This window comes from Pteropus medius, unplaced genomic scaffold, assembly GCF_902729225.1.
Source record: "Pteropus medius unplaced genomic scaffold, Ma_sr-lr_union100, whole genome shotgun sequence".
Classification (NCBI taxonomy): Eukaryota; Metazoa; Chordata; class Mammalia; order Chiroptera; family Pteropodidae; genus Pteropus; species Pteropus medius.
The window spans coordinates 429,693-456,192 of NW_024340701.1; the positions used below are offsets into that span (position 1 = coordinate 429,693).

Here is a 26,500-nt window from a genome sequence, read left to right on the forward strand (position 1 = left end):
GTGGGTGGGCCGGGTGGGGCACTGGCCCCTGTCCAGACTCCAAGGGGTGTTCTGGCTCCTCCATGGCCCCAGGTCTTGGGCCCTGTCCAGCCTCCACACAGTACCGAGGCCTTTCCCCTTCTCTGCTCTCTCTCCTGACCCATACCTGGCTCTCCCCGGTTTCTGGTTCTTTGTTTGGCAGTGAGGCCCCGCCCCACCCCACCCCACCCCCTAGGCATACTCGCCCAGCCATTCAGGTTGAGCAGGTTCCAGTCTCTGGTTTCTGTGTAGACGTGTTGAGACTGGAGCCAAGAAGGGTTTCTACCCTGGGCTTCTCACCTTGGGTTTCTCTCCCTGGCGGAGGGGCTTCCCCCTGTGCGCGAGGGGCTGCAGGCTCCATCCTCCTTAGGCCGTCCCTTGTCAGTTGCTCCTTTATTCTTCCACACCTCTGTGTGCCAGGAACTGGGCTGGGCACTACGACCGGCAGGAAGCAAGGCAGGCATGGTGTCTGCCCTGCCCAGGGCTATTGTTCTAAGTGGGGAAACAGCTATGACTCAAATAGTCATTTCCCCCAAATGTGGAAAAAGTGATCACCTCACACACGGACATAACAAACCATGAGCAGTGGTAGGAGAGAGGCAGATGGAGTTACCAGAGAGCTTTAAACCAGAAACTGATAATAGAGGTAGGGACCACAACGGCAGGACCAAGGAGCGTTTCCTGAGGAAATGATGTTTAAATTGGGTTCAGAAAGGTAAATAGGAATTAGTGGGTAAAGAGGTAGTCTGAGAGGTTTGTGGCAGAGGAACAGGCTATGCAGAGACCCTGACGCCTCAGGGGACAGTGCCAGGGCTCGGGGCCAAGGGGGATGGCTGGGGCTGGGGAGAGTGTCCCGGGTCAGACCTGTCCAGGCTGTGTCCGCCATGATAGAGTTTAAATTTTGTTTTGAGAGCAGTGGCATGCCTTTGAAGGGTTTTGGTCAGGGCAGAGAGACTGTCATTTCACCCTGGCTGCTGAATAAAGAACAGGCTGCGGGGGGCAAGACCGGAGGCAGGGACACAGCTTGTCAGATGGGTGGAGTCAAGGGAAGGTGGTGTCCAGATTAAGGTCGTGGCAGTGCAGAAGGAGAGCGGGGAGGCTGCTTCCTGGAGGTCCTCAGGTGTGGGTGAGGGTGTGCAGTGTGTGTGGGGATGGACAGATGTGCCCCACCCTGGTGGAGCTTGAAGGGGCAGAGTCGTATCTGACAGGGCCTATCTGAAAGGGACAGGTAATGCAGACAATTGCAGAACTGGGAGAGTCTGGAGCCTCCTTCAGAGGGCAGTGGGGGGAAGCGTGAGACGAACTGAGGCTTCCTAAACCTGTGTTGTCCCCATACCACTCTGGTCCCCACCAGGCTTATGTGCTTCTCTATCAAGGTTGCCCCTGGCTCCTCTTAGCCAGCTGCCCTCGCACCCTAGCTGCTCCAAGAGCAGTCAGGTGGGTCCTGAGTTTAGGATTTGGAATGCTGGATCAAACCCTGGCTCTATCTGAGCCTCCATTTCCCCATATCTAAAATGGAGATGATAATACTACCTACCTCGTGGGATTGCTTTAAGGCTAATAATGCTAATGAGAGTGATGGCTGCCCTCATGCAAGGCCCACCATATGTTGAGCCTGTAAAAAGCAGTTTATAGTCATCATCACATTTCGTCTGCACAGACCCATGTCACCAGCACCATTTTGCAGATGAGAAAGCAGAGGCTCAGAGATGGTGAGTGACTTGCTTAAAAACTACAGAAAACCTCCAGAGCCCACTGGACCCTGGGGTGCTTAGTAAAATGGGTTCCTCCCTGCTCTCTGTAGCTGCAGCTGTCACTCTTGACCCTGGTAGTCCCCCTGGACCCTCTTCTCCTCGGAGACCCTGTCCCATCCACTGTCCCTCCTCTCTCCCCTGGATTAACACCCTCTTCCTCTCTATCGGCTTCTTCCCATCAGCATTTAAACATTGTCTTTCACATCTTAGAGACAAAAAATGTGAAAGTCTCCTCCAACCCTCATCCCCTCCAAGCACCACGTTTTCTTTATCTTCCCCATCACAGCCAGTTTTGTTTGTTTGGTCACTTACTCATTTCTCCTTCTTTACCTCCTACTCACTCCTCAACCTTCTTTAGGCTGGCTTTGGCCCCCATTCTGCCACTGACCCTGCTCCTGACAAGGCCTCCAGCAATACCATGTGAAATGTTTTTTGCCTGGTGTTTCGCTGGAGACAAGACAGGTTTGAATTCAAGTCTTGGATGTACCACTCATTGACTGTGTGACCTTGGGCAAGTGACTTGATCTCTCTAAACCTATAAAGCGGGGATGATAACGACGAAGGACTAAGTAAGACAAACTACCTGGTGCAGAGTGGATGCTTAGTGAAGTATTGTTGTCACTGAACACAACCTTCTGTGCCAGAGACCAGGCCAAACCTGGACTTATCAGCACTGAGCGGATAGATTGAAAGGTCATTTCTCACGGTGTTAGCCTTCCTGGAGCTGGTCATTGGCCTGATTAATAGGAAATGGATCCGCTGTCAGGATTAACGAGGCGTTGCTATGTCTTAGTGAAGGCCAGATTTCTCTAGTCTTTTGACCCTGGGCAGTGAGATTCATAGGGACAAGTGCTCCAGGCTGGCCCTGGTGCTCACATCATGGTGATGTGGGCATGGCAGTATGGGATCTGAGCCCCCTCCTTCTCCCCTCCCCCTGCCACCCTGTGGACCCTTTGGGGAGACGTCCAGGCTGTCAGAGAGCAGTAACCCCGTCAGTGGGGGCAAGGCAAGGGGAGCAGATTTACAGGAAAGCATTCATCTGGGAAGACGTCCAGAGATATTTAGGAAGTGGACTGCTGGTATGTGGGGCCGATGGAGAGGAGGAGTCATGGCTTTCTGGCTTGAGCCTTGGGGTGGATAAAGGAACCGTTACTGAGCTAGAGAGCAGTGGGGGAGAGACAAGTCTGGGGGAGATACTGGGGCTTCTCCCAGCATGCCTTTGTCCCAGAGCTGGGAATCGATGGGAGTGAGAGACAAGCGTGTAGTGGTAGAGCATATATCCTGTATTCAGAACTCCTGAATTCAAATTTCAGCTCTGCCACTAACCAGCTGTGTCATGTTGGGCAAATCCTTTAACCTCTCTGTGCCTTGATTTTCTTCTCTATAAACAGAGGTTTTTGGCACCCACCTCATATGCCTACAGCTCTTTGAATAGTGCCTGCCACGTAGAAAGCACTGTTTAAGGGTTAGGTGTCAGTGCTGTTGTTTCCTCTATAGATCTTCCTTGCTGGGACCCCCATCCCCATGACCGCCACCTAGTATCGACCCTGTTTATAGTGACTGCACCCTGGTGACTTGGTGCCTCCTTCTCTCCAGGCAAACCTGTCTTCATCAAGGTCCCTGAGGACCAAACTGGGCTGTCGGGAGGGGTGGCCTCCTTTGTGTGCCAAGCCACAGGGGAACCCAAGCCACGTATCACGTGGATGAAGAAGGGGAAGAAAGTCAGCTCCCAGCGCTTCGAGGTATGTCCTCGGGTCTGAGGGGGAAGGCGGGGCTCAGGGTCTTCCTACCTCAGGGCCTGGTCCTAAATCCACTCCCCTTGGTCTCCCTCCCCAGGGGCCTTTGGGAGGCAGGAGGATGACTGACCCAGAGCAGGTTGTAACCACATGTGTGTTCTCTGGCAGGTAATTGAGTTTGATGATGGGGCAGGGTCTGTGCTGCGGATCCAGCCGCTGAGGGTGCAGCGAGACGAGGCTATCTATGAGTGCACGGCCACCAACAGTCTGGGAGAGATCAACACTAGTGCCAAGCTCTCAGTTCTTGAAGGTATGTGCTGGGGAGGGACATGGCATGGTGGGTGGGTAGACCGATGTGTGGGAACAGCCAGCCAGCCAACCCTGTCCCTGCTGTGGGCCCATGTGTGTCTGGCAGAAAAGAAAACTGGCTATCCTGGGGTTGACAAGTGGTGGACAGGGAGTGTTATTGGATCTGGCCTGGATTCTTTGGCTTGTGCCGAGGCCAGCTGTGTGCCTAGTGTCTTTGTATTCTGCTGAGCCCAGGGTAATGCTCAGGTGGGGTCTAGGGTCTGACTTAAGGCGAGGGCCTGCAGTAATGTATCTCTTGGCTTACATGGCTTGTGGCAGTGGATCTGATTTTCATGTGGAACTTGCCTTGGGCTTCAGGGAAGGATGTTTCCTGTTGCCAGGGCCCTAGGCCGAGGGCTAGGGCTCTGATTGTTGTTTTTAGGGTCTTCCCTCGCCTTGTGGTTCCTCCATTTATTTATAAACTCTAATGCTGCTTTGTGTCTAGAGGGTTAGCTGACCAGGCCCTTGAGACTTTAGTCTCCAGTAAGTCCTGTGGAGACACCGGGGAGACTGGGGGAGCGAAAGGGGGAAGGGAACTGTTGTCTAAGCTGAGTCCTGAGGTTAAGTGGGAGTTGGGATGGGGACTTATGCAAAAGGAACAGCATGACATGTGCCAAGACCCAGAGTCAGGAGAGAGTGGAGCTTTCAGGGCACTCCTAGCTTAGTTTGGTTTTGGGTGGTGGGTGGATCTGGAGGGCACAGAGAGAAGGGGATAAGAACAATTTAACACTTTCTGGGGGCATACAAAGCCATAAGTGGAGTGAGGAATGACATGATCAGCCCCCAGCCACAATAGATTCATCAGTCTGAATATATCTGCGTGAATTTTCAAAATATAGCATTGATTGTTGCTTTTTTAAAAAAATTACAACAGTGCATGGTCACTGTTGAAAATTTGATAAGTACAAATAGTGCATAGGAAAAAGTAAAAATCACGTTATCTTACCTCTACTATTAACATTTGATTATTTTCTTACAGTCCATTTTCTGTGCGTATATTACATACATAACAAAAACAGGATCACATTCTGCCCAATGATTTGTAGACCTCTTTAAAAAAAAAAGATATCATGAACATTTTCCTCTTTATTAAATATTCTTCTGCATCATTATTTTTAATGGCTGTGGGTCGGTCTCACTTGGAAGTACCCTAATTTATTTAGCCATTCCCTTATTGTTGGACACATATATTGTTCCTAGTTATGCTTTTATAAATCAAGTTCTGTATTTTTGCAGATAAGATGTGTTCAGCTTCCTGATTATTTTCTTATTCTAGATTCATGGAAGTGGAATTGCCGAATCAAATGGCACATGCATTTCTGAGCCTTTCAGTATTTTCAGAAGATTGTGTCAGTTTACACTCCCACCAAGCAGGTCATGAGAGGGCCTCGTTTCTGCACATCCTCACCAGCAGTGGGAATTATCACTAAAAAAATATCTTTTCCAAGCTAATAGGCAAAAAATGGCATCTCAATTTAATTTGCATTTCTTTGATTACAAGAGCAGTTGAGCATCTTTTCGCATTGGCCATTTTTACGCTATGGCTTTATATGTTCAAACACGCATCCACTCGGTAGTTCCTTTGTGTCTTGTGTCTGCTGTGAAATGAGGCGGGGCCCTCCAGCTTCGAGGGGCAATGGAGGGCAGTGGTTAAGAGCAAGGCCCCTGGACCGCTTATTACTCTCATCTTATGAACTTGGGCAAGTAACTATGCCTCTGAGCCTCATTTGCTCCATCTGTAAGGATATGATACCTACCACCCAAGCTGGTTTGGAGGGTTCACAGTATGATGTAGTTAAGCATTTCACAAGATTCTATCATGTATGGTAGCTGGAATGTTGGGCTGGAAGCTATACATCATGAGAACCAGGCGTGTGAGCTGGCAGTACCTGGTTTCTGGGCTGCCTGGCATTATCTGGGTGGTGTCTACTCCCATGGAGGTACTTACCTGTGGGGCAGAGGCCCAGAGGACAGGCCCTAGGCCAGAATCACTGATTACTGAGTATTCTGATTTTCCCACCCCTGACCTCACTTATGACCTGAGGAGGACAGGTATTTTAGCACTGCCCTCCCTCCTGTTGGTATCTGCCCCAGCAGGGAGCCATCTGCCCTGGCATTTATAAGAGCAAAACTAGGAAGTGGCTGAAGGGCCAGACTGTGACTCTTGTCTCAGAGGGCATCTTCTCGAGCTCTCTTTGGGGAAAGAGGGCCTCTTTGTTAATATTGAAAGAGAAGTCCCCTCAAAGCCCCTACACCCTAGCTCTGGTACCCTGCCCCCCAGGTCCTCTGTGGACACAAGCCTACCCCCATCACTGCCCCGGGCAGCTTTATCTTTTAAAGGATTGAGGGGGATGAGGGTGGTCTTTCAGGACCTGGAGTGAGGGGAGTCTCTCCATCCTGAGGGGCCTTCTTGGATGAGGGTCTGAGATATGTTTGTGCTTCTAGGATATGGGAGGTCCCTGATGAGGTTAGGGAGAGTGCGGGGCAGGTCCCTGTTCTACCCATCCTCCCTGTCCAGGTGGGGGTAGAACTGTTGGCCTGAATGAGCCCCTCCCGCTCTTGAAATACAGCACCAGGAAGATGAAATGCTGACTTAACACGTTGGTCTGTGTAACCTTGACCAACTCTGGGCTTGGCAGAACAGAGTGGAATGAGAGGCCTCAAAGGTGTCAGGGGGCAGGACCAGAGTGTGACTGATCTGCCTCCCACCCCACTACCCCCCAACCCTGCCCCTCCAGGCCTCCTGTGCTGGCCTGGAAAACCAGGTCTAGGAACCAGGTGAAAGAATAACTGGCTGTGAGCTGGGGCCACTCTGCAGAAGCTGGACTCTTCAGTGAATGGGCTGAGGGCTGCCTAGGTCAGCCTGGCTCAGGTGAGGGGTCAGTGCACCCCCAAAAGGGAACCCAGGTCTGCAAGTCCATCCTGTGTCCTCTGCTGTGCCTTGCTCCCAACCAGGCCCAGCTTCCCTCACACTCGACTCCGCTGGACTCTCTGGGAGAGCCCCTGGTCATGGCCTTTGCATCCCGATCCCCAGGCAGAGTCCCCGCTGCCCTCTGTTGCCCAGGCGGCTGCTCAGCGGCACAAGCTGGCTTGGGGTGAGCCCATCTTGGGCTGTGAGGAGTGCAGGGCCCGCCGCCCAGCGTTCCTGTCTGAGTGGTAATTGAAGCCATTAGCGCGCCAGCCTCTCCCTTGCCGGGTAATGGCAGGAAAAGCTCTTCTCGCTCCACACTCTTGAGGCGGCTGAATCACTCCCCCTCCAACCCGCCCGCTGCCACTGAGACAGGGAATCTGACATTTTCCCTCGTGAGGGAGGTGGAGTGGAGGGGGAGGGGAGGCAGTCCTTGCTTCTTGGCCTTTCCCTCCAGAAGATGCGGGGAGCCAGGGTCTTGGAGCGCAACCTCGAGGTCACAGATTCATCTGGGCCAGTGGGTTCCAGGCCAGGCAGGACAGTAGTCAGGAAAGCCCTGGAGGAGGCCAGACAGCAGAGGTGTGGCAGGGCCCCGGTAACTTGGGAAGGTTCAGGAATGGCCGAGAAGGAGGGAGAAGGGGAGGGGGGTAGGGGGAAGGCTGAGGCTCAGGGATGAGCTGTTTCTGACTTTGTCCTGGAGGGCCTCGCTCTGAGGGCTCTGGGTACAGGCAGCAGCATTTGACTTGTCATTGATGCAGTACATAATGGGCACTCTGTGTGCGGTTTGGGTGCCCTGTGTGCCATGTGTAAGATGTGTGTATGTGAGATGTATGTCGAGTGTGTGCCTTAAGGTTCTATATACAGCAGGGTGTGTGCAGCAGACTGTGTGCACACGTGTGTGTATCAGGCATTATGTGGGGGGTGGTATATACAGCAGGTGGTATACATCATACTATGTGTGGAGGGCTATTGTGTACAGCAGGTGGTGTACATCATGCTGTGTGTATGTGGAATGTTGTACATACAGCAGGTGGTATGCACCTCATGGGCTCTGTACAGCAAGTGGGGTTTGCAGCAAACAGTCTGAGCTGAATATGCTTTAAGTCTGGTGCCGTGAGAGGTCAGAGATGCTGAGTCTGGGCTCATTGTCACTGGAACCCCACAGGATCCCTGCTCGGAGCTGTTGGTCAGCTGGGACAGCTGGACAGAGATGAACGTGGGACAGTGGTCGGGCTGAGCTCTTCTCAGTGCCCTCGATGGCACCTCAGCAGTTCCTCTGCAACTAGGCCAGGAGGGAGGGTGTACCAGACAGAGATCCTGCCTAGACTTTAGGACTCTCTCCTTTCCCTCCCCTCCCTGCACCAAGCCCTTTACCTGTTTTCATCTGGCCTTGGTGTCTCCTCACTGACCAAGACCACACCATTCATGCCACATGGGACCAGGAATCCAGGTGCCTGCAGTGCCTAGTTTCACCTAGGGCAGGCTTTGGGGGCCGACTGTCAGGCATGTGGGGTGGGTAGTAACTGGGGTAGAGGAGCGGTTAGTGCTGGGTCTGATCTCTAGGTTCTTCCCTGGCTCTGACCCTTGCTGGCTTTGGGACCTGTGGGGTAATGAAGGACCTCCTAAACCCCCCTCCACCTACCTCCACACATAATCCCTTTGGAAACAGCCCCAAGGACATGAGGGCTAATGAGCAACCTGTGCCCCTATCCTGGGCTGAGATAGGCCTGGAGCAGAGCTGGTAAAGGAGCTTATGTTTCCCAGGGAGTCAGCTCTCCCTGCCCCAACCCAGGCCTGACTTTGGGTGGGGTGCGGAGTTTGGATAAAGGGCTACCACAAGCAGAGAATAACTTCCCAGGTAGCAGGGTGTGCTCCCTTCCTGTTGCCTGCATGTGTGTCTGCGTAACAGGCTGGTTTTGTGGAAGCAGAGCCTGTCATTTCCCTAATTTGTAGCCACAGAAGACCTAGAACCCAGGCCAGCTTCTGCTTCTCCCCTCGCAGCTGAGGCATGACTTACATGCTTCTGGTCCACTGACTGGTCTCTGTGACTTGTCCTTCCACACCCAATCGTGGCCACAGTAGCATTTGAAACCATGCAGATATGAGACTCTGCAACCATTTCCTGGAGAATTTGGAGCCCCAGACATAGGGATGAGAGATGTCAGGAGGGTGGACACTGCTAGGAGGCCCTTGACGGTCAGACTCTGGGTTTCTTGGTACCTGGAATCTCCCAGTTTTTCTAGTTCTGATCTGCCTTCAAGGGCCCAAGTGGACTCCCTTCTGAATGGTCCCTCTTGTGGGGTGGGCAGTATACCTGCCTCCTCTATTAATCACAGACACTGGGTACCTGGATCCCCTGTGCCCACCTAGCCCCTCTACTCCTGTAGCCACAGGTGTTTACAAAGCCCTATTATGTGCACGGCCCCCTTGATTACTCCCCACTCTGATTACTCCCCACTCTGCTAGCCTCATAACCACAGTGAGGAGCTGGCAGCTCTAGGAACAGCTATCCAAGTTGGAGGCTTTAAATGCCCCTGTGTGTGCATATTCTCTATTCTTGGTGAGGTGCCCTCTTCCTCTGGTTGCCAGAGGGAGTTTTATTCAGGAGAAGGGCACAGTCAGATTTATGCTCCACCTGAAAGTAGAGGTGGAGGTGGAGGAAGACCAGTGAGTAGTTGGGGTAGCCTTGCAGCCCAGCAGTAGGTAGCAGTCACCCAAAACCAGGCACTGGGGAGGAGAAGAGACTGGGTTACAAGCAGTTTAGAAAGAGTGGTGGCCTGTCTGCCTACCTATTGGATTGGGAAGGTGGCGGGAGCCTCTGAGTTACTGGCTCTGGGGCCAGGTAGATGACAATGCTATTTTCCAAGATTTAGGTATGGGAAGAAGACCAGGTTTGAAGGGGCAGGTGGATGAGTCCAGTAAGAAATTCGTTGTATCAGGCATGTGCAGGCATCCGGAAGAGACATCAAGGAGGCCTTGTTCAGATTCGCCTGGCACTCTAAGGCAGGGGTCCCCAACCCCCGGGGGGAACGGGGCCATACAGTAGGAGGTGAGTGGCAGGCGAGTATTTGCAGCTGTTCCCCAGGGCTAGCATCACCGCCTCAGCTCCACCTCAGATCATCAGGCATTAGATGCTCATAGGAGCACCGGTTCCTGGTGCCAAAAAGGTTGAGGACCGCTGCTCTAAGGGACATCTAGAGATGGAGTTTTGAAGGCCCAGACATGGCAAATTTCAGGGAGCCAGAGCCAAGAGGGGAAGAAAGGGACCTGGATGGAGCCCCATAAGCTAACTCTTCATGTTGGGAGGAGAGTTTGCATAGGAGTCTGGTGAGGAGGGCCCTGAGAGGTAGGGAAACAGGAAGTAAGGCCATGGAAGTCAAGAGGAAAGAAAACATGAAGAGGGAGTGCTGTCCAGGGGTCAGGCAAGATGATGCTGAGAAGCGTCCTCTGGGTTTATCTCCATGGATTCATGGTTGACCTTGGGGAGCTTCCTGGCAGGAAACAGTGGGGGTGACAGCTGGGCTGCAGGGGCCTGAGAAGCGAGTGGGAGGCTGTCAGTGGTCTGGAGTGACGGCCCGAACTGGTGTGGAGTACGGGGCAGGTAGTAAATGCATCAAAAGAACCTCCCTGGAGCTGGACGGAGGTGGGGGAACCCCAGGAGAGTCCAGTATGGGCTAGGGCCCGGAAGCCAGAGTGTATAGGGTATGTGTCCAGGAGATGGCCCCCAGTCAATTGGGTGTGTGTTGCGGGAAGGCCACACCAACCAGGCTGAGTAGGGCTGTGCAAGGTGCCAGGGAAACCCTGGTTGGGGGTGGGGACTGAGAGGAGGAGGCCACGGCTGCTGCCGACAGGCCCCAAACAGCTCAGATTCAAAAACAAAACAGGCTTTTAAGATGCCAAGTTTGATGAAATCTGAGTGCTGAAAGAGGTGGGAGTTTTCTCTTGGAAAAAGCTGAAAATCAAGACTGAAATCTGTGAAGGGAGATGGGCCCAAGGCTCCCCAGGCCCCCCTTACTGCCTGGAAGCCTGGGGGCAGGGCGGGGGTCTCTGGGAAAGAGTGGGATCCTGCAGGTCTGTGGAGGCCTTCCTGCTTCTAGGGTGTGTCTCGATCTGACTCTACTGAGGATGGAGCTGTCTCAGGGATAGGGACTGAGGTGGCCTTGTTTCCTGAGAGTGCATAAGGGCCGGGGGAGCCTCAGCTACCCATGAGGTTCCTTCGTGTGTCTCTACAGGTCTTTGCATTTTCCGTATCTCTATCCCTGTGTTTGTCTCCAGGTTCACGTGCCTCAGCACACGTGTGTCTCTTGACTGCATGTTTCCACATACGTGTTTGTACGTCTGCGTGCACTGCCTCTGGATCTGCTTGCATGAGTATTTCCACAGGTGCTTGTCACTGCAGGTGCCCTCCACACGCACATGTTGGTTTCTGTTTTTGCACCTGTATCTTTCGCCATGTATATCTCCGTGACTGTGCATGTTTCTCGATGTCTGTGTGTTCAGAGACAGGGGGGTGCCAGGCCCAACACGCACAGGGGAGGGGGTCAGGCTTAACAGACGGTGCCGCCCCAGGGAGCCTGTGTATGTGTATGCAGTTGTGTGCCTGCCTATGCTCAGAGACGCCACGAAGCCGGGTAAACAAGGGTGAGAAGGTCATGCTGACAGCCGGTGCTGCCCACCCTGGGACCCCGCAAGGCGTCTCCATCTGTTGGCTTCCCTAGTGCAGCTAGCTCCCTCCCTCTGGCCCAGACTCTGCCTCAGGCCTCCCAAGGTGAGCTGGACAATGAGATCTGTGCGTTTTGTAGGGGCCCTCAGCAGCCTCCCTCCCCGTCATTGCAACCAGCCTAAGCCAACTCCCTGTCCACCCTCACCCTAGTCTTCATCTATCAGGACCCCAACATTTTCCTTAGCTCCAACCAGGCTCACCTCAACGGTCTCCCCACCCTCCCACAGCCTTTACTGAGGCAGTCCCTCCCTCCCCCCGAAACCTCTCCCTGCCTCCCATTCTCAAGTGTTTCCTTCTCTTAAATCTCTGTTCTCCTCCAGAAGCCACCAAAGTGTCAGGTGAGCTGTGGAGTTGAACTGATCCACTCCACCACTGCTGTGGGACCTCAGCCAAGCTCTTGCCCCTATCTGAACCTTAGGCTCCAAACACCCCGCTCCCCACACACACCTTGTTATCTTCCTCTGCCCAGTGAGGACAGGGAAAAGGGATCAGGTTTCCCTTTGCGGTCTCTGAAAACCAGCGCAGTTCAGGAGCAGGAGCCAGTCACGGACACATGTGCACCCAGCACAGGTACACAGGGGTCTGTGCGGGCAGACGGTGGAGAATGTTTGCACCCTACCTGCGCGTGTATCTGGAATCCACAAACAGCTGTAGAGACTTGGGCTCCTGGTACCTCTTAAGTCCCCTAAAGTCCCCAAGGGCTTATCTTTCCATCCCTTATCAGAGGGTAGAGGGATCTCGGCCCCACTGCAGATTCCACGCATTGAGGCTGCGAGGCAGGTGTGGAGACCTCCCCTGCCGCTGTGGCGGGCACACGGGGCGGGGAAAGCCCTCCACCCCCCCACACACCCTCAGCTGCCCTTGGGGAAGGAAGCCTAAGAGGGAAGGTTCCCTGGAGTTGGGAAGCAGAGTCCTGGGAGGGAGGGCGGTGGCTCCACCCAGACTGGGGTAGGGGCGGCAGCTGCTTGGATCACAGATGCAGGCAGCCTGGACACAGGCACGCGCAGCCCTTTTTGCGCACCGCTCGCCGTTGCCATGGTTACCGGGTGGCCTGGAAGGGGGAGGGGCCCTTTCTCCCCGCCCGATCCACAGGACAGGGTTTTGAGTGGACTCAGCTGTGACCGGTACTTTCAGGTGTTGGAACGTTGGAGCGTGCCCGCGGGTGGCCACGTGTGGGGACAGTCAGGTTTGTTCTGCAGTAAATAAAAATGCCGCAGTTTGTGTGTAGAGGGGTCGGTGGTGGAGCCACTGAGCCCCTGAAGACCGTGGAGGGCGTGGTTTGAGGGGTGCAGCGGGAACCTTGGGAAGTGAGTCAGGATGGTGGCGGGGCATCCCCAGGGACACCCTCACCTCCCTGCCCTGCCCAGACCCAGCCCTGCCAGGCCACCCGGTCTTATCCCAGCCCCCACCTCCCATCTAGCTCCATGACCTTGGGCAGGTTTCTAGATCTTCTAAGCCTCCATTTGTTCACGTACCACAGGGTTTTGGTAAAGATTAAATTTTGGTGAGCATTTTAATCCAGTACCTAGCACGTAGTAAACGCTCCATTAACGTACTCTTCTCCCTCATACCTGGGCCTCAGTTTTCCCTGTTGTTGCGTTTGGAGTGATCGTGTGATATCTGCATGAGGAATGTGCGCTGGTCTTTAGCCTGAGTCGTTCCGGTTATAGTGGACCCAGCTCCTGTGGGTACTTGGCCGGGAGGGCGATAAATGTGCCATTCAGTGAGGTCACTTTACAGCAGCATGCCCAGTGCTCAGGTTGGCCAGACACGAGGTGGACATCAGTAATCGGCTGCAGTCCTTGGCTACATACGAATGTGCTCGAGGCCCCTGGGTGAGTATAGAAGGAAGAGGTAGCAGCAGTCACTCCCGAAGGGCTGGAGTCCTCCTGTGAGGCACGCTTCTCCTTTCTGAGGTGTAGAGCTTTGGCCTTGTGAGTTCTGCCTGGAAGCCTCGTTGGCACAAGGGACTGGCTTTTGGGTCCTGCTGTTTTATGGCTAGCTCTTTACACATGCCAGTTGTAGGCTCTGGCAGCAGTGCCTGAGGGATGATCTAAGCCAAGGACAGAGCCATTGAGGGCACAATAATTGTAGGAGGAAAATTAATTTCCTTAATTTGGCATAAATCCCGAAGACCTTCCCGATGTTAAGAATTCAGAGTAGATTCCCGGGACACAGGGCTGCAGATGTTTGTACTTCTTCCCTATCCTTGATCGGTACCTTGCTGATAGAGTTGGGGGCCAGCTGACTCCTGGACCCCGACTCTGGCAGGCTCTGTTCCCCTTCCCCTCAGGAGGGCTAAGCAGGTAGGATTGAGACCTGGTACCCTGGCAGAAACTAGACTAGTACCCTGGTGGGCCGGGATGGCTTTGACAATCCTAAGTGTCCCCCAGCTGCTGTGGAGGGCAGAGAGATCGGGTGGGTTTTCCCCCCAGGCCTCAGGCCCAGCCTAGGCCTTCCTGTGAAAGCAAGAGATGGCAGAGCCAAAGGCAGCTCTTTCCCTGCTTGGTACATCCCAAGTCCTGCCTCATTTTTGTCCTCTCTTTTCTCACCACTGTTTAACATTAAAATAAAAAAATCGGAGCTGAAAGTTAGGATGCTATGGGATCATATTTACAGCCAAGGAGATGCCGGGGTCACGTCCGGAGTTTATAGGGCTGCAGGTAAGGAAGCATACTGCTAGCTACCAGAGAGGCTGGGGAGGTGAGGCCATGCTGGGAGCCCTGCTGCTCCCCACCCCCAGACCCCATCTTCCAATGGGACTACAATTCCTTTGGGATGCCTCTGGCAGCTGGAACCTTGGCAGAGCACCCCCTGGGGTTTGGTACCACACAGAGGGATGTCTTAACTCTGTTTTTCGGGGCTACTTCCTGTCCTGCCTGCCCCTCATCCTTAGTCAGTCTCCCTGGGTCTCAGAGCTTGCAGAGAGGACAGTGCTGTCAGCCTTTAATTTCTTCCCTCCTCAGGATGCCACATGCCTTTTCCCCAGCATAGGAGCCTGACCTCAGCAAATGTCCCCACAAACCCATCTTGTGCTGGACCTGTAGGAGGGAGGTACAGAACTGTGCTAGTCTCCTCGTCTCCACTGTAGAGCCCCGCTCCCCTACCAGGAGACTGACAATGGACAGTGTTCCTCTTCCTACATTGGGCTTACCAAGCACCCACGTTGGTGGAGAGGCTCTGGCAAGTTCTCACACACTTGATTTGTTCCTCGGGGAGGGGCCTCTCGCCAGCCCAGGATGAGAAAGGGGCCCCAGGCCCTGGTCTTGGTACCTGTCTGCCCCAGTGGCTCAGCCCTTTCTAGGTATAATAGTGCCAGCTAGCAGTCACTGGATGCAGATTCTTTGTCATACACATTCCAGCGCCTCGCGCACATCATTATCACATACAGTCCTCACACTGGCTTTATGAGGTGGGCACTTGAACCCCATTTACAGGTAAAAACAGACGTGGAGAGGATTAGTAACACACCCAGGTCACAGCTAGTGAGTGGTGGAAGTGGGAGTCCCACTCGGTCTGCACCAGCCTGTGCTCCCAGCCCCTGTGCTTTCAGGGGAGGGGAGTGAGCAGCCTTGCCCCATAGCCCCTCAGGGCTGCCTCAGCAGTCCATGCGCACTGCAGTGGGGGTGTGATGCTGATATCTGTTCCTGTTGCACCCGTGGAAGTGACTCCTCTGCGAGCCAGGAGATGGCAGGCAGGGAGAGTTGCCCGTCCCCCGCCCCCATCAACTTTTGGTGTCCTCAGAGCTTTTTTATTTCCTTAGCCTTCACATGCTCAGACATGGCCCCCAGGGCTGACCATGGACCCCAGAGTCAGGACTGAGTGAGGGAGGAGGGTCAGGGTCAAGGCTGCAGTAGAGAATGGGTCAGAGTCAGGACCCGGGGTCAAGGGTAGCTAGCTCATTGGTAGGGCGGGAGGTGTTCAAAGTCAGGACTAGAACACAGCTGTGACGTCGGGCTCTGCCATATGATGGAGCTAAAGACTAGATGCAGGAAGTGGAGGGGACACTACATGTGCAGACAGGAGGGGTGGGTGCTGGACAGACAAGGAGCCTTTGGGCTTAGTATGGCTATCGATGCCACCACGTCAGCTGTGGGTCCCCCTGCAGCTTAGCGTCTGTGTAGCACTTTGTGCTGTGGCCAGCAGAGCGTCAATCCTCGTTTTTTCCCAGGGCCCAGAAAGATAAGTTCTGACATCTTCAGTCTGAGGCGTTGCTCCTCAGACCTGGAAACCAGCTCCCTGTGGAGGGGAGGGCCGGCCTGGGCAGTGGGAGTTGGGATTCTGTTTAGAAGTCGGGGATCGGAGAGAGAAGAATCTTGAGGATCCCAGCCAACCTGAGAGTGAGGGGAAGCAGGGTCCCAGCGCTAATGCACACATCTGCTCTTTGTCTGCAGAGGACCAGTTGCCCCCTGGCTTCCCCTCCATCGACATGGGGCCTCAGCTGAAGGTGGTGGAGAAGGCACGCACGGCCACCATGTTGTGCGCAGCAGGCGGGAATCCAGACCCTGAGATCTCTTGGTTCAAGGACTTCCTTCCTGTGGATCCCGCCACAAGCAATGGCCGTATCAAGCAGCTGCGTTCAGGTGAGCAGAGGGTAAGGGTCAAGGGGCCGTACAGTCGTGAGGAAAGGTGTTTGGTCAGAGTCCAGCACAGCCTTCCCTCTTGGGCCTGGGTGCCTGGAAGCTACAAGAGGCCTCAGCCTGGGGCTGACCCTCCACAGCTGAGCAGAGGGCACCCAGTGGGTGGGCTGGATTTTGCTGTAGACCCACCCAGCCTGGGAAAAGAGCTTGGCAGCTAGGACTAGTCATCAAAGATTCTTTTAGCTTCCCGGACTGTCAGACTCCGGATAGGGCCAGCTCTGCCCCTCACAGCATAGATGTTGTGCCCAGCCTGGTATTGGGCTCTTCGAAATTGTTCTGTGGGTGTTCATCCTTTACCTTCCCTGCAGCCTGGCCTGAGAGGGGGCCTGGACGATGCTTCTCTTTGCTTCTCCAGACAGCAGGGAAAGAGGCCAAAGATGCCTGATTCATCAGGCTTCAAAAGGCTGGACCTCAGAGGCTTGCAGCCAGGGGGACTTCTGCCATCCCTCGGCCACCAGGGCCACCTGTCTCCTATGGATGTCTTAGTAGAGCCAGTTTGGAGCCCTGGGAGCAAGGTTGCCATCTTGACCAGGACGGGAGGTGTCGCCCCATTGATCGATCTGCCTGTAAGGCTTCCGCCAGGATAATTGATTCCGCTTTTGTGGAAACAGAGCAGGCGGGAAAGGAGGCTTAGAATCAGCTTAGCTGCATTCTGCATCTGCCGCCAGCATGGCTGGACCAATAGGCCTTGGTCCAGAAGTCCTCCTGCTAGCTGTGGGATGGGGGGCTCAGACAAAATGGCCAGTGCTGGCCAGAGCCCCTGCCGCCCCTCAGCTGTGATTTCAACACTGCGAAGGAGGACACAACTCTGCTCCTTTCAGGGCTCTGCCAGCTTCAAAGGCACCCCTGCCGCTCCCTGTAATGCCAGCCCCTCCCTACCAATTCCCACCAGGTAGACACCCTCGTGGGGCCCGGGAGAGGAGAGAGAAATGATTTGCCCAGCAGGGGCAGGATTCCGGCCCCAGCGATGGCCGCCTGAGACAGCCTACAAAGTGTTAGCTCATTTAATTTAATTAAAACTCAACAAGATGGAGGCAGCTGTAGCGCAGTTAATTAAAACAGCCATAATCAAGGCAGGAAACAGTCCGGCAGCATTTGCAGCCGTTGCCCAGCACTGCCCACCGGCCGGCATGATTCGGTTCCTGTGTTTCCACATAGTCCCCCAGGCAGGCTCCCCAAGCAGCCAGATGGTCCTTCCCGCAGGTCTGGCCTCCACCCTAAATGGCACTGACTGTCTGTGGCATCAGTTCTGGAAGGCACGCTGTCTTGCACATTCGATCATCAAGTATTTATGTAGTGCTTGCTGTGTGCCGGGCCCTGTGCCACCCATTCACTGCCCTGTGAGTTGGTTCCTGCCCTGTGAGCACTTCACCCAGTGCTGCTGCTCAGGCCTCAGCCTCCTGGTCCTCTCAGCAGGAGTCCACACCCCTCCCTCCTTCTCACCTACTCCCTCCCCGTCTCCTTGGCTTTCCTCTGTCTGCCCTGCAGCTTTCTCTTCCTCTGCTTGTTCCTCTAGCTTGGTAGCCCATGAGCCCTGCCCTTGCCCCATGGACAGAGCCCTTTCCTGGGCCAGCTCACCCACTCCTGTGGCTTCAGATACCCTTTCTACTCCTGCAACTCTCAGTCCTGTCTCTCCAACCCAAGCCTTGTGGGTGTCACCCTGACAGTGATGAGTGATAACCTCCTTCTCAAACAGCTGTCATTCTCCCACTGACCCTCTCTCTGTGGGTGGTGGCTCCCCAACCTATAACCTGGAGTATACTCTGACTCCTCCAATATGAAACCATCAAGTCCTCTTAAACCCACATGGTTCTCAGGTTGGTCTCCTTTTCTCCTTTCTCCGACTTGGCCATGTCCCAGGTTACCAGACACTACTCTCCCTGCCTCCAGGCTCTCCCCTTGAATGCATCCTCCAGCAGCCATCAGAGCTTTCTGCTCGTGTCCCTCTGTGCTCTGACAGCCTCACTGCCTACACGGTCAGGTGCATGCCCCTGAGCTTGGCACACGCAACCCTTCTCTATCTTCTCCTGCTCACGTCTCCAACTTTATCTCATCGCGTTCTGGCTGCACCACTTATTGGCTCTGTGCCCTCAGTTGTTTAACTTCTTTGAGCTTCAGTTTCCTCATCTTTAAGAAAGACTTAGAGAAAGGACTGAGACAGTGGTCATTAGAGCTTTAGTTTGTGGCCTGGTTTATGCTGAGGGCCAGGAATGGGGCTCTTCTTAATTTCTAGTCGCTCTGACTTGCACTGAGCCACCTTGACCCTATCCTGGCCCTCCAGTCCCATTCACCAGCACATGAAGCCTGACCCTTCTCTGCCCAAGGCCTACTCCTTGAGGACTCCCGCATTACATTTTACCACTGGGCTCCAGCTCTGCTCACTTAGACGGGGCACTCCTTGCAGGGAGGGCCTGGGTCTGGCTCCTGTCTGCGAGGCCCTCCCCGCCTGCCACCCCCACCCCCAACGCAAGCCCAGTCATAGACAGGTATCTCTGAGCCGTTGTCAATGAATGATTGCATGAACGTGGCCTTTGAGCCCTGTCCGTGCAGACCGATGTCCACTCCTCCTGCTTCCCAGGTCCAGGGAAGATGTCTTCGACCTTTCCTGCCCCCTGGCAGCTGTGACCTGAGGGTTGTGGGTCCAGAGTCCAGCTGCTGAGATGGAGCCAGATGGCACCTGAGGGGACTCAGTCATCCCACCTTAGCAATAATGGACAGGACTCTTCCCCCGTCACTGCCTGATTCTGGCCCCTAGCTCCTAAACCTAGTAGCTGCTATTCATATCCTGTTAACCATTCAGGAAGGTGCTGGGGCTGTTCCATGCACATTTATAGGGACAGTCCTTCATGGAGTGGAATCAGGCCCCGAGCACTGGTTGTTTACAGAGACTTTCACGGTTTATGCATCACCGACAGTTTACAAAGCGCTTTCCTGCCTCTGGTTGCACTTGATTCTCTGAGAAGTAGGACAGGCTGTGATTATCATGCCCACTTGACAGCTGAGTTAAGGGAGTCACCTGGGGTCACACATGGAGATGCAGAGCCAGGGAGCTCCCCTGCAAGGTTCCCCAGGAGCCTTCTAATACCACGTATACAGAACTTGGGCCCTGGGGAGTGGCGACACTCTGCTAGGGCTGCAGAGCTCCACAGTCTCATGCTCTCCAGACTCAGGCCCCCACTGACTAGTACCCAGAACTCCTCAGGCATCTGTGGGCTGAGCCACAGCACCTGTCACCAGGGTGTGGCCCCAGAACAGAGCTTGGTAGGAGGGTGATTGTGGCCTGATCCCAGGTGTGAGCTCTGCTCAGCAGATTCATTCTCCACTGAAGTCACATGACCTGCTGCCACAACATGAGCCTCTTAGACAATCTGAACTTGAGACCCAGGGCGGGCCCAAGAGGAATAGGGACACGCTCAGAGAGAGTAGAAATTGAGCCAGGAGTAGGCACTGTCGCCAGAACAATATGTAGGGGCTGACCTCTCAAGTGGGGCTCTGAGCTGCTGCTGGGTCCTGAAAGGAGCTGTTGGCCACATGTTCTGCCAAGCCTGGATGGGGCCCCAAGGACACCACCTGTGCTCCACTCATCCCAGAGGCCTGGGTGTGGTAGCCGCCATCCATCCCCGTCGCCATCAAGGACCACCCTAATGCACATGTCTATGTGCTTACCCAGAGAGCTATCTCCTTCCACACTCCGTGACCCCTGAACCTAGACTGCAGGGCCTCGAGCAGAGATGCCAGCATCTAGCTGCAGGAGGAGACCCACTGGCCCCAGCGGATGGGACCCAGAGGGAAGTGCAGAGCAGTCCTCAGTGTGTGCCTGCGGCCTGCAGCCCCTTACTCTACTGGCCAGCCTCAGCTTGTACGGGAAGAGCCTGTCTCCTCCCCACCCCCACTCTGCCCCGCCGTCTGCTGCATCTCTGCCAGGAGGGCACACACGCATTTGGTATGTGGTCACCATTTCCCTTTGGTCTGAGCACACTGCCACCCATTATGTGCAGTGCTGATTCCCGGGTTCCCTCCAGTCTCTCACAACTACTTTGTGAAATGGACAGATGGGCACATGGCTTTTCTGAGGTGTCCAGAGACTCATCACACAGACGGTTAAGGTTTAGAAGAGGTGAAGCCAGAAGCTAGGCGTCCCAGACCTTGGCCATTTACCCTGCCACCCCCTCCCAAAGCAGGCCAAGACTATAGCAGTCGATCAGTGGTGTCAACTTTTTGGTCTCAAGACGTCCAATTATAAGTATCAGAGGACCTCAAAGAGCTTTAGTTTGTATGGATTTTATCTATCAATATTTACCATATTAGATATTAATGCTGAGAAGATCTTAAATATTTATTAATCCATTTTAAAATAACTTCAAAACCTATTCCATTTAACATAACATTTTTAACAAAAAATTATTATATTTTCTAAAACAAAAACATCTAGTGAGAAAAGAGTAGCTTTGTTTTACACTTTTACATATCTCTAATTGGGCCAAATAGAAGTCAGCTGGATTTGCTTTTTTTTTTCTTTTTCTTTTGGATTTTCCTATCTGCTGTATTCGATCTTTTGTGATATCACACATCGTGGAGCCTCTGGGAAACTCAACTGTGTGTTCATGAGCGGACGAGAGTGAAAAAGAAAAATAATTTCTTAGTATTATAAAAATTGTTTTGACCTTGTGGACCCCCTGAAGGATCTCAAGGACACTAAATTTCTCTGGACTGAGTTTGGCAGATCACTGTAACAATGGTTCTTTCTAGACGATCTCTCTGCACTGCCTCACATACACACCTCAGGTCCCAACAGTTGCCTTTGCCTTCTCTCCAGTCTCTGTGTCTGCAGGAGGCAGCCTAGTCTAGTGGGAAGGCCATGAGCCAGACAGACCGGGTTAGTTCCTGCCACCTCACTCACAAGCTGTATGACCTTGGGCTTTGGGCAGGTCACTTAATGTTCCTCAGTCTGTTTCCTCACTCCTTCACAGAGCTGGAGAATTCCTCCCAGGCAGATGTTGGCAGGTTCAATGAAACATAGTGATCCGTTTTTCTCTCGGTATACTTCTATCCCCCACAAGTGGACAGAGAGAAGCAGGATGGACAGCACAGGGCCTGGGCCCGCCCACAGGCTTCTCACTCCTCTGGGTGAGATGGTGGTAGAAGAAGAGCCTGAGCACAGCCTCAGAGGAGGCCCCCGTTGAGAAGGAGCCTGCTCAGACCTCACACGAGCCCTGCACCAGGCTTTTGGAGGCTGAGCACTTGGCCCTCTGGCTTCTGATCCCCAGGATTATGAAGCACTGAACAGGCGAGGGGCGAGCACTGGCCTCCGGCTCTCACCGGTCAGTTTGGGGAGAAGCTCAGTAGTCACTCAGTTTTTAGCAGAGTTGAGTGGGCTTTACAGGGAGTCTGCCACTGGGTTGCATGTTTAGCCTCATCCATGGCAAGGTGGGCTGCTGTGTGTGTGCAGGGAAACCTGGTCTGGTGGTCACCTAAGGTGAGCCCTCCTTTTTTGCCCTTTCTTCTGTCTGTTTAAAGGCCCTGTTTTATTTTGGTAAGTGCTTTGTTTTAAAATCTACCCACCTGTGGATTTGGGTGGCCCTGCAGGATGGGGTTGCCACCTCTTCACCTCTGCCATCTATTGGCCTCAGCCAGCAGGGTCTACATGTAGGAGCCCTGACTCACCGTTCTGATTCCCATCACCCCCAGCCCTGCTGACCCCTGCCCACTCTCCCCCTCCTCAGAGCAGTGCCAGTGACCTGGGGGACACACACTTCACCCACACTCAGCCTGGTTCTTGCACGCACATTACCTGCATCAGCCTAACTCAGGCCTCGATTTCTCCATGTATTTAAGGCCCTTTCTTGTGTTTCATTTTATCTGATTTGGCTTTTTGTGGCTTTCCTTCCTTTTGTACTAATGCTTCTCTCTGATCTTATTTGCATTCAAATTACCTCGCCAGGTGGTTCACCAATTAGAGGTAAGAATGCTGTCGTGCATCTCGCCACGCCACGCCTTGCCACTGCCGTCACCACCACTCCATCCCGTCCAGTTTGTCACCTCCCCCATCCCCATCCTGACCTCTCCAGCCTCCTCATCTCCAGCTCTGGCCCCCTCAACACCACCAGCCACCACACACATCCACTCTCAGTCATTCCCTCCTGTGGATTCATCCATTGCAAGTCTGGATTGTGGAGCTACTCAGCTGAGCCCTGCCTTGGGGACAGCAAGCCCTACCACCTGGGCCTTCTGGGCCAGTCCCACAGAAGGGGCCTGTCGGCTCCCGCAGTGAAGCCCAGCCCTGGTCCCCAAGGCTGGCCACAGAGGGAGAGTATTCCTGTGAGGTGAGGGAGCATGACCAAGTCTTGCCTTTCCTCTTGAGAACCTTTTTTGTCTTGGGGCCCTCAATTATGAATGCCCCCTTTAACGTCCTGGATCTGTAGTAGAATGAGGACCGTCCTGTAAATCCCTCAGCCCAGCAAATACTAGGGGGAACATGTAGTAAAGACTTTAGGTGCTAGGATGTCAGCTGAGAAATACAGGGTCCCATGTGACTGAATCCCCTGCCCTGTCAGCACTCAGCCGTTTTCATGCAGCAGGGTCCTGCAGCCTAGGGGTTCAAAGCCCAGACCCTGGATTCAGAGATCTGGGTTCAAGTCTAACTCACCACCTGCACAACCTTTAGAAAATGGATTTCTCTCTCAGAAGTCTGTTTCCTCCTCTTTAATTTGGGACCCAGGCCCCACCTCATGGGATTAGAGGAGAGAATGAGGATTTGGGTAGTGTCTGGCTCAGAGCAGACAGCTTATAAATGGTTACTTCTGTATTTATTTACATTATTTTCTCCCCACCTCTCAATGTACTTGGGCACATCTAGACCCTCAGAGTTCAGGGCCAAGGTGGTCTCAGCATAGAAGTTGAGGCTGGGAAGAGCAGCTGCCCCCCTGTGGGCTTTGGTTCCAGATTTGGGGGTTTCTCTGTACAAATAGGCTCAGGGTCCCTGACCAGTCCTGGCTCTGAACACAGGAGAGTTTCCACCCCCAATAGGGATCTTACCCAGGTACTACTTCCTGTTCCTGCCTGTGGCACCACCCTTCAGCTGAGCTGACCTTAGTGCAGCCCCACCCAGCCAGGGGTGTCACCCCCACCTGCTCAAATGAACATTTTCTGTAAACAGTGTCCATTCATCCCATGACCATGACCTGTTGGGTACCCTTGGGCTGCTCTCGCAGGAGATGGGTATTTGGTATGTGTCCTGGGCCCTCACACTCCCTGATGGTCAATGGGGAGGCTGAGGCCAGGACCATTTGTCCTATATCAGGGCCAAGCCTAGGCAGCCCCTTGTCCCATCTCCAGCTCCCAGGCCCATGGTGGTTCGCCCTTCGGGCTGGGCCATGAGAGCATGGCTTGGTACTTTTCCTGTCGCTCCTGTCTAGTCAGGTGGGCTAGCAGGTTCTGTCTGTGTCCTGTGTGGGTATGACCATCAGCCTGCCTGGGCCCTGGGAGGGAAAGAGCTGCTAGGGTCACTCTGTTCTGTGCAGGCAGTGGTTTTATGTCAGGCTTTGTTCTGTGGGGTTATTAACTGTCTATTGGATCGTCCTATGTGAATGTGATTTGTCTGCTGGCTAGTTTCAGGGAAGTGGTGTTACCTGTACCCCAGGGTGTTACTGTCACAGACAGCTTGCTCAGTGTGCTCTCATAAGCAGTTTTTTCAAGTGTTTCTTGCCTGGCCTGGAGAGTGGGGTGGCCAAGTTGAGTGGTTTTGCCCCACACCCCACTGCTACCCTCACCTTGGGCTCCCCCGTCTGGACCTACCAGGACTGGCCCTGAGCCTAGGTTTCCTCTATCCTCTGTGAGGGTCCTTTTCAGCTGCTCCCCCAATTCTGGCTCCTGTCTGTCCGTCTGCGGCCAGAGCAGCCCCTCAGGGCGCCGGCCTGAGTGGGAGCTACAGCCTCCATTAGCCTCCTGAATTATGCAGGAGCCGTGGTGGGTCGAAGCACTTTAGTGGAACCAGGCTGAGGAGAGGAGCCGGAATGGGTGGGGCTAGCAGGGTGGGGGTAGGGTAGGAAGGAAGGATGGGTGCTGTGAGCAGAGGCTACTGGGCACCAGGCCCCCAAGGCAAGCCCCATCCTTCCTCTGGGGTTCTGGTGGGTGGCAGATTCCCAAGCTCTTGCCTAATGAGGGCATTGCATGCTTATAAACCACCCCAGGCCTCAAGGTCTACAGGCTGCTCCCACCCACACCTGGCTCCGTGTGGCTTGGCATGGCCGGGAGCACTAATGGGGATGCATCCTGGCCAGAGCGTGGTGGGCACTCAGTGGAGTTAAGGGTAGGGGTAGAGCCTTTGGCAGAGCCGATAGGCCCGACTGAACTGCAGGGTGGGGCAGGATTGTGCTCCAGAGTGCAACCCTCGTTTCCAGCCCGGAGGCCACTGGACTAGTCGGGAGAGCTTCCTGGAAACAGCACTGGTGCTGGGATATGGCCCCAATGTCTGCAACATCTGGTCAACACAAGCCACAAATGCTGTCGAGACTCCTATCCGTGTTCCAGGCCTGAACTCTGTCTTCATGTCCCCACAGGTGCCTTGCAGATTGAGAGCAGTGAGGAGTCGGACCAAGGCAAGTACGAGTGTGTGGCGACCAACTCTGCAGGCACACGCTACTCGGCCCCCGCCAACCTGTATGTGCGAGGTAAGGACTCGAGCAGTGCCTGGCCCTATCTTCATGGAGTTGAGCTGCCCCTGCCGGGCATGCTGCTTGGAGCCCTTGGTGTGGACACAAAGGGGGCTGCCATGGGCCTAGTCTTTCCTTTACCCCACGTCTTTCTGCAGCAGCCATGACAGCAGCAGCAGCTCCCACTGGGCAAGCTCCTAATGTCCGCCACTGCTCTGCTTTCCTTCCCTGCAGGCCCTTTGGGAAGCAGTCACTCTTGGGAGCATTTGTATCTCTTGTAGGTCCTACTGCATGGGCCCAGAGCCCCATGGGAATCTAGAGTCTTCTGAGCAGATGCGTGCACGCAGGCACGAACATTTGTGTGTAAACTTGTGCGTACCTGCCTGGTCTTCCTTGAGTCTGTCCTGCCCCCCGCCACGTACATCCCCCATCCCCAGTGGGGCAGGTGTCAGGCCAGGTGTGCCTGCACTCTGCCCTGGGGTTTTCCAGGGCAGAATACAGGGGAGCTACCTGTATTCTGTCACCAGCCAAAGACCCTTATGTAGGAGGTCAGGCTGAGGCAGCCCTACGGGTAAGCACCTACCGTGTTCCAGGTGTTCCTTGCTGGGACTAAGTAGATCGTGCATTTTCACAAGTTCAGCAGAAAGGGTCTGAGGACTTTTGAAGTGTCCAGTCTCTGCTATGATCACAGCCCAAGGGTGACCAAAGCTGGCCACCTGCCAGCTTCCTTCACACATTGAAACTGATGTGCATGGTGCCCAGGAGGGGCCCTGGGAGCCCCACCTTCCTCCCACTGTCCCCTTGTTTAGTCCTCTTGCACAGATGGGTGTCATTAAAAGTGAAACCGTCTCTCGGGATTTGTAAAGGAAAATGGATGCAGCTTTCTTGCAGTGATGACTTCATCACACTTAAGTACTTAGTGCAGCTTCACTAGGAGTATCCATCTGTCTGCTCAGGGCAGGCACAGGGCGGGGTGATGGCAGTGGCCTGTCCAACTCTATGGGGCCACATGGTCAGATGGAGCAGAGAGAACTAGGCTGTCATCTATTGTATTTATTGAAGGGCCGCTCCGCATCAGGGCATAGGTTCCTGAGAGGCCACAAGCTCCCAGCCCGTTTGGTGATGGGCACATTGTGCTCCAGAGACAACAAATGATGCTTCATTGGAGTTGGCGGTGTGTGATGAGAGGTCTGCACTACCCCCCTTGTCAGGTATCCTGCACGTTGAGGCTCACCTGAGCTGCCTCAGGGCCTGTTTTAAGGAATAGCATCAGGGCAGGGAGGCCAGGAACTTGAGAGCCACTCAGAAGGCCATGATGAATGTTGTAAATTACCCAGCTTCCCCCAACACTGCTCCAGGCAAAGCTTCTGACAGGCACACAGGGGCCTGACAAGTCCTCTCTGAGAGACCCTTCTTTGTCAGAGACTTACTTCCTCCTACCCGGACTATTCCAAATGTTGGGTGGTCTTGACCAAGCACTTCTTCCAGAAGACCATAGTGTTGAGAGAGTGGAGGTCCTAGACATCAGCAAGAAAGCCATTTGGGCATATTTTCTGGGGCAGAGCTACAGGAGGCTGTATAGAGGCAAGAGATGGCCCAGACCCAAGGTGGATGGATGTTGCATTGTCATCTCGGCTGGGCAAGTCACCATCACAGTGGTCTCAGCCGAGACAAAGCAGTGAGTATCCTTTGGAGATGTCCTGAGTTTGGTTGCTGTAGCCG

The 26,500-nt window shown here is 54.1% G+C and overlaps 1 protein-coding gene across 3 annotated transcripts in view; it reads left to right on the forward strand.

The window, feature by feature from the left end:
- Positions 1-26,500, forward strand: part of PTPRF (protein tyrosine phosphatase receptor type F) — an 82,588-nt gene that overhangs the window by 18,563 nt on the left and 37,525 nt on the right. For all 3 annotated transcript variants that reach the window (XM_039883594.1, XM_039883600.1, XM_039883609.1), the window contains 4 exons: positions 3,369-3,514; positions 3,677-3,818; positions 15,882-16,070; positions 24,686-24,796. In XM_039883594.1, the coding sequence (XP_039739528.1) occupies positions 3,369-3,514; positions 3,677-3,818; positions 15,882-16,070; positions 24,686-24,796 (588 nt within the window). The remainder of the gene's footprint in view (positions 1-3,368; positions 3,515-3,676; positions 3,819-15,881; positions 16,071-24,685; positions 24,797-26,500) is intronic.